Source organism: Cololabis saira, chromosome 19 (assembly GCF_033807715.1).
Source record: "Cololabis saira isolate AMF1-May2022 chromosome 19, fColSai1.1, whole genome shotgun sequence".
Classification (NCBI taxonomy): Eukaryota; Metazoa; Chordata; class Actinopteri; order Beloniformes; family Belonidae; genus Cololabis; species Cololabis saira.
Genome location: NC_084605.1, coordinates 27,133,609 through 27,147,554, shown reverse-complemented (window position 1 = coordinate 27,147,554; position 13,946 = coordinate 27,133,609). Strand labels below are relative to the sequence as shown.

At 38.5% G+C, this 13,946-nt stretch overlaps 2 protein-coding genes across 4 annotated transcripts; one reads left to right on the top strand and one right to left on the bottom strand.

The window, feature by feature from the left end:
* Positions 1-505: 505 nt before the first annotated feature.
* Positions 506-10,958, bottom strand: tepsin (TEPSIN adaptor related protein complex 4 accessory protein). 3 transcript variants are annotated; one of them, XM_061709240.1, is made up of 13 exons: positions 10,860-10,958; positions 10,487-10,559; positions 9,511-9,602; positions 9,334-9,427; positions 9,181-9,248; positions 8,997-9,078; positions 4,355-4,426; positions 4,073-4,264; positions 3,726-3,909; positions 2,994-3,107; positions 2,831-2,909; positions 2,610-2,744; positions 506-2,518 (listed from the first exon to the last, which is right to left on the bottom strand). In XM_061709240.1, exons 1-13 carry the CDS (start codon positions 10,896-10,898, stop codon positions 1,847-1,849), a joined length of 1,896 nt encoding a protein of 631 aa, XP_061565224.1. In that variant the 5' UTR covers positions 10,899-10,958; the 3' UTR covers positions 506-1,846. The 3 variants fall into 3 exon arrangements, with proteins under 3 accessions (XP_061565224.1, XP_061565225.1, XP_061565226.1); XM_061709241.1 differs by having other exon boundaries at positions 4,073-4,261; XM_061709242.1 differs by lacking the exon at positions 10,860-10,958 and adding an exon at positions 10,709-10,751.
* A 180-nt stretch (positions 10,959-11,138) lies between these two features.
* ndufaf8 (NADH:ubiquinone oxidoreductase complex assembly factor 8) lies at positions 11,139-13,868 on the top strand. The gene is made up of 3 exons (XM_061708974.1): positions 11,139-11,415; positions 13,399-13,509; positions 13,596-13,868. The coding sequence occupies exons 1-3, from the start codon at positions 11,335-11,337 to the stop codon at positions 13,614-13,616; spliced, it is 213 nt and encodes a 70-aa protein (XP_061564958.1). The 5' UTR covers positions 11,139-11,334; the 3' UTR covers positions 13,617-13,868.
* The last annotated feature ends 78 nt before the right edge of the window (positions 13,869-13,946 follow it).

Sequence of the window (13,946 nt, the reverse complement as noted above, 5' to 3'; positions counted from 1 at the left end):
CTTCTGCCCCCTTTTTTTCTTTTTTCCTTTAACCAAAATTACACAGAGATCCCTTATTAGTACTGTTTTCACATTTTAAATGAATACAAGACGTGTAGATGTGGTACACCAGGAATGGAGCACAGATAGTTTATGAGCCTTGCTGCAAAAATCCAACTTTGGCTTCAGCTAATTATAGATCAGTGGAGACTGCGGCTCAGGCAGCCATTTACCCTGCACACTGCTTCCCACAGAAACAAGTTCTCCAAGAAGAAAAAGACTAGAAGAAGTCAGAAGTGTTTACATCTTTCTCATTTTTACACTTTCTCAGTGTGTCATAAGTCTTATCAGCCATATTTGTTTATGGGTGGTTAATATGACCAGTACACTGTGTTGGACATAAAACTATATGTCAGATTGATTCATGTTACATAACTTCAAATTGTAATTTAAATAAAGTGTCACTAAAACTGTCAAAACAGCTCACGTACAAGTATTGTATATCAAGACTTAAGTAGTAGTTATTGCTGTAACAAAAACAGCATGTTTTATTGTTCTTGAACATGTTTAATAACACAGCTTGTGTTCATTATAGTGTTACTGTTTGGGCATTTAGCTGCATGATAATGTTTAAGTGATGGTAATATCATTCTACCCGACATGACAGTCAAAAATGTGCACGTTTTAATCAAACAGCTCCATTCATTGTTCAGACACACAGATGTCAATAATTCATCACATCAGTCTACAATATACTTTGAACCCTGCTCATAATGTTTCATGGGTATGATACAGTAGACATAAATTATTTGTAAATTAATATACAAGTCTCATACACTGTAATTCCTTTAGTACCAAAAAAAAAATACTATGGAAGACAATTCTCCTTTCGTAAGTTTAAGAAAAACAACTGTAGTGCAAATTACAAACAGAAGGGTTTTCCCTCAGAGGTTCAAGATGTGCTGCAGAGGTGAAACTGGTAAGTCAAAAGAAATCCTGAGATAAAGCAACCATTATAAGTGTCCTACATGGCCAAAAGACAACAAAAACAGTACATGTTTGGTTAAAATTAAGATCAGATCTGAATTCGATGTTTGTTATTTTAAGTTTCCATTACTGACCAAGAATTTTAACAGAAAAAAATAAAAGGTGTCACGATCAGTTTACTCTACGGAGTGTAGCGATGAAGCTGGAAATGGTGAAAAGAGGTCAACAATTCTGATATCAGGGGACATTATTATCAAGGCCAAGATCCTATTTCAAAACTTTCAACAAAGGTTAATGACCCCTTCCCCCCTCCTTATGAAATTCATCTAGCATAATCTTGCTAAAAGAACACATTAAATTGCACTCAAAAGCAAATGATCAAATACTGATAAGATACTATTTGTTCATGAAAACACCTTTAGAAAAACATGATTTGATGTGTTGTTGCTGCCAAAACATAACCAGCCTTGCTTAACAGAAAAGCAGCAACTTGTTTCTCTGCTTTGAGCTTGAATGAGTTTCCTAAAATCATGTATTTGTGGATAATGTGATGATATACTGTTAGTGGAGCATCTCATACCGTCTGTTGACTGCATTCAGATGTATTAATCATTTTAAAATGACTGCAGTGAGGAAACTTAAATATCTGGGTCTTCTGGGTTGCTCCTTAAAAAGATGTGTGTATGTCTACTTTAAAAGAAAGAAAATAATTTTAATAACAGCTTCTAATGAGGCACATAGATATTTAAAAGAAAAAATATATATATTTTTGTATACCAATCAGATTTTGGTTTGGAAAACTAAACCATTTTTTAAAAGGTACACGTCGACATCATTGCTTGAGGGATAACATGTCCAGGCCTAAAAAGGTAGACGTCGGTCAAAAGTTGAGAAATGAGAAAGCAGACACTGGTTTACTTCTTTCAGGTGCGGTAGGATTGTAATTTGAAGGGCTGTTCTCACCGGCTTCAATGCAATCCATAGATGAGTTTGCTGGATACTCAGAGTTATACACAGTTTGATTCTCATTAAAACTGTAGTCTGTTTTGTCTGACTTCATATGAGATCTCTCTCTTTCACACAGCAGCCTCCCCTTGGACACCATTTCCATACCGCTGAATAAGGATAAGGTGCTCAGATGAGTCGGCCGTGTCTGTGGTTCCAGCGAAGGAGGGGTGTTTTTTTCTCTGATAAGCTCTGGATCTTCAGCGGGCCGGTTTATCTCAGCAGTCCTGACTGGGTGTGCATTACTTTGCACTGACTCTTGCTGAATTGTCTCCACCTCACTATGATGCATCAGCTCCTCTGTCGAGCATCTCAGATCCAGGTTCTGACTAGAAAGGGAAGACAGGTGATTTGCTGTTTTGGTGACACCTCCAGATGAGGCGTCAGACTGATAAAATCTGAGGTTGGGGTAGTCACTGGAGTACATTGGTAGCAAGCTGTCTGAGCTTTTAGATGCGTGACTAACTGTTGACTGATGGCTGTTCATTGATTCTTGCTTAGCAGCATGTAGAGATCCACCGACTAGAGCCTCAAATTGTCGCAGGATCTGGTAAGAGGAGATAAAGCCACAAAAATTAACTTTGTTTTTAGAAGTTTTGCTTTCAGTATGCATAGATTGCTCTTTCCGTGTCTGCTACCTTGGTAGCTTTGTTTGCCACGGGCCCTGGAGGCTCCACGCTCAGTTGGCGAAGCCGATGTTGAGTAGCTCCAAACATTTGTTCCAGAGATAAGAGGTCAGAGGTCATGAGGCACGCAATGGCACATAAAGCCCGCTGCAGGAGTCAACGAACAACAATAAAGCGGGGATAACCCATAATACTATCAATAAAGCTTATCAGTGGCAGGTTATCGCTCTTACCATCTTAACAGTGTCTGAGGGATCTTGAAGCTTGCTTGAGAGCAGCTCCACCACAACTTCACAGTTAAGAATGAAGCACCTGCCACAACAAGTGAGCCAGAAGTTAGACAACTTACTAAATAATAACAAAAAAAATAATAATCATAAAAGAGGAAACACTGACTCTTTTATAAAGTGTTGACTCTCCTCTCTGGTTAAAAAAACTCTGGATCCTTCAGTCAGTCTGCTGATGAGGGCCATCTCCTGGGCACAGTCCCCCAGCTGCAGGGCGTCTACCCTGGCGACCACAAGAACCAAATCAAGTTAATCAAGTTCACTGTAAGTCCAATTAAACAGTCCAAGTCAGTCACACTATTAGTTAAGTATATTCTATTTTTGTTCTCATTAGTTAAAAATACAACTTATTCCAATTCATTCAACTGTTGTTAGACAAAATGGAGTGATGTAGACTTCGAAGGGAAATAAATAAGAGTTAAATCTACCAACTCTCAAATATTACAAATCCATGTACATTTAGTCCAGTTTAAATCCGATTAAGGCCTCACTGCACCAGAGTCGGTACAAAACAGGATGTAGACACACTTTTGAAGTTAAATCCAAGTAATGCTATGTGTTTTAGACTTTTTGATATAGTCAATCAATCCATCAATATATCAAACTTTATTTGTAGAAATCATGTGCATCACAGAGTGCTTTGTGGGATAAAAACAAACAGGCACTAATGTCAAAGGGGGAGGAAATGTGTGTGTGAGTCTACATTCCGTGGCCTTGAACAACAGTATGAATGAAATATCCTGTTTTGCAGCTGATGTCAATGCCATATTTGGGATATTAACGTATTTAGACTAAGGTCAATAGTCTGAATAATGCCGTCCATGTAAACGTGGCCACTAACCGCTCTGATAGATCTCCATTACCCTCTCTGCTGGCTCCAGACTGGCTCCTTGTACCCGCTGACTTGCTGCTCACAGACGCTCTGCTGTTGGCAGCGATGTCTTGAGAAGAGTTGTGAGAGGAGCAGTTGCTGCTATCCATCTCTTCCCAGCCCCCTCCTACCTGCCCCGGGCACCGCTGGGTTACTGTCATAGTGAAATAACATGCCTGATGAAGAAGTCTTCTTCAAAAGGTTTTCATCTCATGGTAATGTGTTCCCTGCAGGGACTGTAATAACTCCTTTCCACTTAGAATTAAGAGAATAAAACATTAGTTATTCTATCTTGAATCTCATAGGAAATGTCCAACCTTTTGTTTGGCAAGCAGGGAGGTTATAGGCACATGCCGGCACGGCGACCTCGATGGGTGCAGATGGCGCCACCACTGCGCGGTAGTGGTTGTCGTGGAGGCGGATGCCCTGGTGTTCAGTTGGAGGAAGAACAGCGCTGGCCACCACCTCGGCAGCTTTCTGGATCTTATCCAGCAGCGAGTCGCTGGCTGCTGTCAGGGGACAGGAGAAGATGCATCAGTACAGGAATTCACATGGAGGGAAAGTGGATTCAAATCTACGGTGCAGTTTGGGTCACTCACCTGTTCCATGCCTTCCCTGACTGTATCCAAACCCCTGCAATCCTGACCTGTGGGAAGTTGCTGATCCCATACCTGCACAAAAGAGATGGCCTATTACACAAGTAGTCAAATACACTGACTGAGACTGTCATTCAGACAAAAAGACTTATTTTTTGTGTATTCATTATACAGGAGTAATCCATCTGATCAGATGATGCACAGTACTGTTGTATGTGAAAAATGTACAAACTTTCAAAAAGATATTGACAGAGATGGACGAAATATTATGGTTCCTTTAGGTTTTCAAACAAATGATCTTTTAATTTGATGCAGACATATCAGAATAGAAGCTAGTTGATGCTAAATTTAGTCTGTGACTGTTCAGAATCTGCTTCTTTCTTCTTTTTTCTTTAAAAAAAATTAGCTTTCAGATGGGGTAATTAGCATGTTTCTGCAAGAAAATGAATGAATGAATGGTTTATTTCGGACAGAATACATTGAAACATTTACATGTTCGTTTCACAAATAAAATAAAAGGTAAATAGAAATGTCCGAAAAAGAAGTAGGCTGAAGCCAAGGGCTTATTATAGCCTATCCTGTGCAGTGTATATCATTCGGTGGATGATAATACACAAATAAGAAAAGAAATATATAAAAAGAAAACAAAGAGAAACTGTCATTGCATTATATTATATAAAAATAGTAAAACCAATAATGCAAAAAGGGGTATATAGTGCTATTTTCATGTTAATCTATAATAGGCGATACCAACATAATTTTTTATAATATACAAACATAAAAAAAATCAAAAACAAAAACACCACCAGGCCCAACTTCAGTGAAAGAAAGTCCTTGACCCCAATTGGGATTATACAATTTTAACTCTTAACACACCTGGATCAGTGCTTTTATCTGAGGAAACACTGGAGAGTTTTGCCTTGGTTGATGCGGGGACACTTGGTAGATTTTTGTCCAAGGTAAAGCCCACAACCTGCCTTTTAGACCCCATTCCCACACCGTTTTTTAAAACACTCTTTGGATTCTTTGAGGAACAGCTGCTGTTTTTGGTCAACTGTTCTCTTCAGACGGGTGTCTTCCCCGCCTCCTTTAAAACGGTGGTGGTGAAGCCCCTTCTGAAGAAGAGTGGCTTAGACCCCAATGTTTTAAATAACTACCGGCCTGTATCCAACTTACCGTTTTTAAGTAAAATTTTAGAAAAACTTGTTTTTAAATCAAGTAAATTCATTTTTAAACTCAAAACACATTTTAGAGGCTCATCAGTCCGGTTTTAGGATGAACCACAGTACAGAGACAGCACTTTTAAAGATTTTAAATGACATCAGGTGTAATTTAGATAACCAAAAACTCACAGTCTTGGTTCTGCTGGATCTAACCGCCGCCTTCGATACAGTAGACCATCACATTTTATTAAATAGACTGAGGAACCTGGTGGGCCTCTATGGGACTGTTCTTAAATGGTTCACGTCCTACCTCACTGATCGAAGTTTCTTTGTAAGTATGGATACATGTTCCTCAGGAATCTATAAGATAAAGTGTGGGGTTCCCCAAGGGTCAATTTTAGGTCCAACTCTTTTTAATCTGTACATGCTGCCCCTTGGGGACGTCATCAGGAGACACGGCATCAGCTTCCATAGTTACGCTGACGATACGCAACTGTACATCGCCGTGTCTCCTGATGACACTGGGCCAATCGATGCCCTTTTTAACTGTATTTTAGACATCAAGTCATGGATGGCAGCAAACTTCCTACAGCTCAACCAGGGCAAAACGGAGGTCTTAGTCATCGGTCCTGAAGGCCAGAGAGAGAAACTTTTACCAAAGTTACAGGATTTTAAACCCTCAAAATCAGTTAAAAATCTGGGCGTGATTTTTGATTCTGAGCTCACTTTTATTCCACATATTAAAAACATAACCAAGATAGGTTTTTACCATCTTAAGACCATAGCCAGAGTCCGCCCGTTTCTCTCTCAGGCTAGTACGGAGGTGCTAATGCTTTTACCTCATGTCGTTTAGATTATTGTAACGCCCTGCTCTCTGGTCTTCCCAAAAAGAACATGTACAATCTACAATTATTACAGAATTCAGCCGCACGCGTGCTGACGAGGACAAGAGGGCGGGAGCACATTACACCTGTTTTAAAATCGCTGCATTGGCTCCCCGTGCGCTTCAGGGTTGATTTTAAGGTTCTTTTACTAGTTTTTAAGTGTCTTAATGGTCTTGGGCCTTCTTATTTGTCTGCACTACTTTTACCCTATCAACCCTCACGGACCCTGAGGTCCTCCGGTGCCTTTTAACCATACCAAGAGTTAGAACCAGGACACACGGGGAGGCGGCATTCAGTTTTTATGGTCCCCGACTGTGGAACAGCCTCCCGGAGAACCTCAGGAGAACCTCAGGGCCGCAGAGACTGTTGATGTTTTTAAAAAGAGGCTCAAGACCCATCTCTTTAATCAGGCTTTTAACTGACTCATTTAACTCTTTTAAATGTTTTATGCTCACCCCTATTTTTATTGGATCTTACTACTCTGTTTTATATTAATCTTTAGTTTATCCGGTTTTATTCTCTCATTGTCTTATCTCAATGTTATATCTAAATGTTTTAGTCGTTATTTATCGTCTATTTTATACATTCTACTGTGTTATTCTTTTAGTTTTTAATGTCTTGCTTTCTAGACATACTTTTAGGATTTTATGTTTTGTTATACTTTTTAAACTCTTTTAGTGTATCTTATCCTGTTTTCCTACAGCTTTTAGCTCCAGTGTTTCCTCATGGGGAGCCTCCATGCTGGGAGTGACTCTGGCCTGCAGGGGGTCGTCCTGGGGTCGTCCTGGTTCTGGCCTGGATGGTGGTGGAGCTCTGCCCCACGGCTTCACCGCTGTGGTGTGGACTCCTCTATCCGTCCGGGCAGGGATGGTCTCTGTGGAGGAAACCCTTGTAGCTGCGGGTTATGAGACCGCCTGGCGTGGACGGCTCCCCGATACCGTTTCCTCACCTGGATCCTCTGTGCTCAGCCATGTCTACACCATGTGTCTGCATGTGTGTCTGTGTGTGGAACTTGGGTGAATTGTGGTGTGCTTGTGTCTGTATGTGTGTGTGCGGGGAGGGGGGCAGGGCATTAATAAGTTTTATGTTTATTTGTTTTATGTAAAGCACTTTGTGTTGCATTTTATGTATGAAAGTTGCTTTATAAATAAAGTTTGATTTGATTTTTGGAGAGAAAGAGCTAAATAAGATACTTTTTAAAGTAAGGTATATTTGTGTATATGCTTAGCCTACATTCATATACCTTATATATTCATCTATCCAGTAACTACTGCTTATTCAAGTCTGGGTCATGGGGGCAAGAGTCTAAAGAGAGCCCCAAAACTTCCTCTCCAGCCACCTCCACCAGCTATTCTGGGAGGATATCGAGGTGTTCTCTGATCAGCTGGGAGTTGTCCTGGGCCTGCCAAGGGGGGCGTCCAGGAGACAACCAGATACCCAAACCGTTAACTACAGTTAACTCATTTTCATGTTGATGAGGAGCAGTGGCATTGACTTATGTACCAATTTTTTCACCCCATTTCTAAAGAGTTCAGCCACCCTGTGGAAAAAAACGTATTTCAAGCACTTGTATTCATGACCTCGTGCGTTTGGTCACTACCCACAATTTGCGACTATAGGTGAGAGTAAATGGATAGGTCAATCTCCTGTTCCATTCTTCCATTACTCATCAGCAAATTACCAAGAAACTCTAATCCCTCCACCTGGGCCAGCATCTCACTCCTAATCCAGGGAGGGCATTCCACAATTTTCCAGCTGAGATAAATCGTCTCAGATCTGGATGTGCTGATTCTTTTTACCACTGCCTCAAACTGTGAAATGCTCCAGTGAGAGCTGAAAATCCTCACTTGATGGCATCGACAGGCCCACATCATTCACACGTAGAGATGAAATCCCAGTGACAACAAACCCAATGCCCCCCATATAAACCGTCAATAAGACGCATTGATTATAAATAATGCTATTTGTATGCTACAAAGCATACAAATAGAGATTTAACATGTTTTGTTGTTTTACTTTAACTGAAGACCCTGTGCTGAATGCATTTGCATTGTAATTAGTTAAAGGTTTTTACTCAAGAAATTGTAAACAGCATCTCTAATGATGACCACCCCTACAAATAATCACATTCCTGGTTTATATTTTTTCTGTTTATTCGTCAAAACCTTCATTCTATTTATTGTAATCCTTTAACATTAAAAAAGGTGAAAAAAATCCCTTTCCTAGGTAAACTCTGACTCTTTAACAGGTCCTATGTCTGTTGAATAAAGAGTTCTGTCTTTTTTGATCAAATTTCAAATGAAGAGAATCTAAATCTAAGGTTTTTAATGTCTTGCATTTCAGTTCATCAATATCAAATGACCTGCATTAGCACACTTCTGCTACCAGCTGATAACAGCTTTATTGAATCAGATATTACAAAAAAAAAAAAAATAATACCTGTATCTACCACCTGGTCATCACAAAAAGAGTTGTCATAATAGACTTCAAATTTCAACGCCAGAGAATTATCAAGGAGGAAAAAATAAGTATATAAGGCAATATATCGATAGCAAGAGAAGCAATCACTTAAAAATCTGTCATGTTTGTTATACTCACCCATTTTTGGTGGGGCCATGCTGTGTGGAGAGAGGCTGCTTTCGGTGGAAACTGAATCTGTGAAAAGTAACCGAGCCACTTCCTGTACATTAAAAAAAAAGATGAGAATTTACAAAATAAAAAGAAACCCTGCTCATCACAGAGTTTATAACAGAGATGATATCAGTTCCATCTCACTTCTTACCTGTGCTGTATTCCTCACTTTCTGGTACAGTGCTGTGCCATGGATGGGATCAGGAGGGCCGCTGTAAACTGAGAGAGCAAAATACCCAGCGGCAAATCAGATAAACATTCAGAGTAATGAAAATCACATGGCGCTGACAGCACTGGATCTAACCTGATGCATGCTGAATGAAGGTGGAGTTCCTTCTGAGTTCTGTAAGGAAATGATTTGAGCCATGGCCACAGAGATGGACAAAGATTTTCAGCACCTAACACACCAGAGAAAAAAACCAGTTAACTCACAGGCACGGGTAAATCCAGAAAAATACCACCAGTAACATGTTGCTCTCACCTTAAGTTTCACATGACAGGACTCCACTTGTAATCTCTCCAGAAGGTATTCCAACAAACACTGTCCACAACCCAATGATTCATGGGAGATTTCTTTAGTGTGAGGGTGGTTAAAGGTATATCATTACACAATGACAATAATGATAACAACAATTACTCAAGGTTTTTCTACATATTAATGATTGAGGATGCAAGAAAGTGCTCCTATTATCAATAGGTATCAAGTAAAACCAGGGGTGGAAAGTAACAAATTATATTTACTCACGTTACTGTAATTGAGTACTTTTTATGAGTAATTTGTAATTTTCTAAGTAGTTTTTGAAATATGTATTTTTTACTTTTACTCGAGTACATTTTGACCCAAGTATTTTACTTCGCTACATTTGAACCCCCTCACGTTACTGAGTACAACATTTTGTGGGCATTTTATTGTGGTTTATTGTGAATAGCAGGATCCTGCGGGCATTGGGCAGTTTATTTTGTGTTTGAATACTTTGATTCTGGTTTTAGTGTTGTCGGTTGGACAATATGACTGAAAATAGTTTGCACTTTACAGTACAGGTTGTGACTGTCCTTTTTGTCCTGTTCTGCAGAAGTAAAAGGATCATGTTACTGAGCTCAGCTGAGCTTTTACAAGTGTGGATGTTTAACTTTAATATGCCTCAAAGTTAATTAAAACAACTTGTGCTGGATTTCATTCGTGACTCATCCTTTTTTGCATTAAATAACTGAAAGTAACTTTTACTCAAATTACATTTTAAATGAAGTACTTTTGTACTTTTACTCGAGTACATTTTTAGATGAGTACTTTTACTTTTACTTTGAGTAGAATTTAAGCAAAGCAAAGATACTTTTACTCAATTAAAAATTTTCAGTACTTTTTCCATCTCTGAGTAAAACCCATCAAATGTGAAGTATGAGTCCATACAGGTTTGGCTGCTTCAGTAGGGATAGGCATGTAAAAACAAGAAGGATACTTCCAATCTCCTGGAAGAGATATCCTGGACAGGGATTCTCATCATCTGCTGTCGCTTTCATCAGGGTGGGCACCTTGGATTGGTGGAAGAAATGATGATCAGACAGTGTGACACAGATATCTACATCAATAATAACCACACAGTCCACAAAGCAAGAGCTTGACTAACAGTATCGAGAGCACAGGCTGATTCTTTTTGAACGCTAAAGAAAAATAAACTTACAAGTATTCATCTAGCAAAAGCTAGCAGCAAGCTAAGGTTTCGCTCGATTTAGCAGGTTTGAACAGATACGTCAACGCCACGCTGCACTCAGCATGCTCCTTTAGGTTGGTAAATGTTTCGTCAAGAAGCAATGAGGGTAAATCCCACTTACTTTCTGAAGAAAAGCAAGTCGCTCCATAAATGTTGCCATGATTTAGCAGTTCAAGCTGCGTGTGCATCATCTTCTTCCTGAGGCTAACGGAGGGGGCGGGGCCTCAGCTGACAGCCAGCCAATCAGAAACTATCAAGTTGCATTCCCTTTAACTCTATTGGCTTACGTTCCTGCTTACGTAGGCGTAGATTAGCCAATCGGATTCCAGAAAGGCGTAACCCTGACACGTTGACGAGCCAATCAAACTTCAGCGGTGGGCGTTAACTGTAAGTGACGAGGTCAACAATATGGCGCTTCGCATGCATTACACTTACATGAATCCTCCTTCTACATGTTGACATGTGTTTTAGATATGCTCCGAGTTTGTTAGTGCATTTTACTAACTGATGAAAAAAGCTAGCTTTGAAATCTAAGGTTAATTTCTTCATCGCCGACTGAAATTGCACAGGGCATCTGTTAATGCCTGGACAGCAGCATGTCTGGGTCAAATGTGTGGAGTCGGACCCGGGACAAAATGAGACTTTTCCCCGAACTACTAGCACAGTGTGCAGATGAGGTAAGCACTGCAAAAAGAAGAAAGGAATTCAGCATTTAAATATCTTAGACCAAAAAAAGGAATGTAAATCTGCTCAGCTAATGATTTGAGCCTCTTATGAAGCAATAGCTGCAACTAAGGTACTAACTGTTAATAAATCCGGCACATTGACTTTAAGACAGTTTAGACCAATATTCCCTATAAAAGAGCCACAACAAATGCATTTTTAGTAAGTGCTAGGGGTGTAACGATACACTAATCTCACAATACGGTACGATACACGATATTGAGGTCACGATAACGATAACGATAAGATATTATAGCAGTATTTTTTTAACAACCTTGCATGAGGAACATATGACTTGAATAAATGGTCTTTTATTTGAAAGACACAAAATACAAAACAATGCTGTGCATTTGCCCTATTGTTACAGTTTGTAATGCTTTATAACTGTTTAAGTTTTAAAGAGAAAGCCAGGCCAAACATTTTCCACAAACTGAACTAAAAGTAAATGTCAGGTTTGCATTATGCATCTTCAGTTTCATACAAGTACAAATATTTTGCCACAAACTGAATAGTTTCTCTCATGTATGATTTGACTTTTTTCTTTTTTCGGATGTGCGTTACTAGTCAACACAATAGATTAATATTAATATTCCAATATCGCGATACACTTTGTCACCTCCACAACACGTATTGTGACGTTCTGATTCCAAGGAGCGTATTAGAGAAAATTCTGTGTTTTTCTCTTTTAAAGAGACTGGTGGAGTCAGTCCACAGTTTTTTTTAAAGATGCTCCTTAAGATGATTTATAAAGATGGAAGACCAATATAAATATAGGTTTTCAGACAAAAACAATCATGCTGATCTTGTCATGGGAAAAGAAACTGTAATCCTGACATAGATTTAGCATAGATGAGACAAGTATTTTCAATTCACTTCCAGAAACGTGTCTTAAAGATTGGTTAATAAGGCTCAGCTCTTAAAAAAAACATAATATAGTGATATAGTAGAGCAGAAATCTGTTTTATTTGCCTTTAAAGCACAGCAGAAACTGCTTCCAAACTGCATTCAGGATTTGTTCCAAATAAAAGAAACCCACTATGACCTGAGGAGGAAACTCATGTTTGAGATGATGAGAGCAAGAACAAAGAGATGTACATCAATTAAGGCAAGAGAAATATGGAATAGTTGTGACAACGAACTAAAAATGTGTAGTTCTATCTACAAGTTTAAGAAAATGTTTAAAGAAAATATTGTAAATAAATATAAAACACTATAACTATAAAGTATATTATCAAAAACATTCTAGAATGTGAAACGTCAATTTTATATTTTGTCTTATTTATTTTTTGTCTTCTTTATGCATTGTTTGTTTCCACGGATTAATGCTAATGTTTTAGATTTAAGCTGATCACAGGAAAAAAAGGGTAGGCACTATAAGCTACGGCTTCAGCCTACACCTTTTCGGCAAAAGCAATGTTTATTTTACTTTTTTACTTTTGTTTTGTAAAATAACTTGTACAAGACCGAAATAAAGACCATTCATTCATTCATAATGGTCATCCCATTGACTGAAAGCACCTAATGCTAGTTAATTATACATTATATTTTCCCTTTTCTTTTTTTGCACAGTGCAAATCCTAAAGAGTTGTAAACAAAGCTGTATTGGATCATTTTGTTTAATTTTAGTCTCTTTTTTAAAAATAGAAATCATACAAATGTAAAAATCCCATAAGTGTTTACAGAATTATTAATCACTTCTTAATTTGACATGTTTGTCTTTTTTCCTCCTTTCCTTCCCATAAGTAAGTAAAGAAGTGCAAAATTAAAATAAGTCATGTAATTATGCAATATAATACAATAAGATATGTTTATATTGTCAGTTTTGGCAATTATGTACACAACATACAGAGGACTGTATAGTACAAATATGTGTAAGTGAGGACTGAGAACAGAAAAACCTATGCTTGTCCTCTAATTGTAACAACTTTGTGTTTCAGGCAGCAGTTTATGGAAAATGTGTAGCAGGTACGACAACAGGCAAACAGGAGCTGAGGAAGGACCTGTGCGCCAAAGAGTTCGAAGCACTGAAGACCTGCTTTACAAACGCAGTAAGTGATGGTCGGTAATCCTCACGTTGATTTCAAGAAATGTGGCTGTAACTGATGACCCTTTATCCCCGTTACACTTTTTACAGGCCAAGAAAAGAGCCAAATGAGTGGCAACAGTTCTGGCTTCGTTGGAGCACCACGTTCAATAGACCAACCTTTAAAACATCTGTGTTGCTTTGGCAGATAAAATATAAGTTGTGTGTTGTGAGTCATATGTTTATAAGTTGATTATTTATCATTTGTAGATGACTGCATCTGGGATAAACTATGAAATACTATCACATTCTTTAACTGTTGTCATTCTGTAATATAGAAACAGAAATAAAACATTTTGAGTTTATTTTGTTCAAGACAACAAACACCTTTGTTGTTATTTACATTGTATTTATTCCTCTCACAAAATGTACAGAAATGCATAAGAGCACATATATAAAAAA

Coding starts and splice junctions, on each gene's coding strand:
- tepsin (XM_061709240.1), bottom strand. CDS start 10,898: ATGGCAACATTTATGGAGCGACTTGCTTTTCTTCAGAAA. Junction 2,745..2,830: donor CCTCAGACACTGTTAAGATG/GTAAGAGCGATA, acceptor TGACTCCTGCAG/CGGGCTTTATGTGCCATTGC. Junction 2,519..2,609: donor TGGCAAACAAAGCTACCAAG/GTAGCAGACACG, acceptor TCCTCTTACCAG/ATCCTGCGACAATTTGAGGC.
- ndufaf8 (XM_061708974.1), top strand. CDS start 11,335: ATGTCTGGGTCAAATGTGTGGAGTCGGACCCGGGACAAAATGAGACTT. Junction 11,416..13,398: donor TAGCACAGTGTGCAGATGAG/GTAAGCACTGCA, acceptor TTTGTGTTTCAG/GCAGCAGTTTATGGAAAATG. Junction 13,510..13,595: donor AGACCTGCTTTACAAACGCA/GTAAGTGATGGT, acceptor CACTTTTTACAG/GCCAAGAAAAGAGCCAAATG.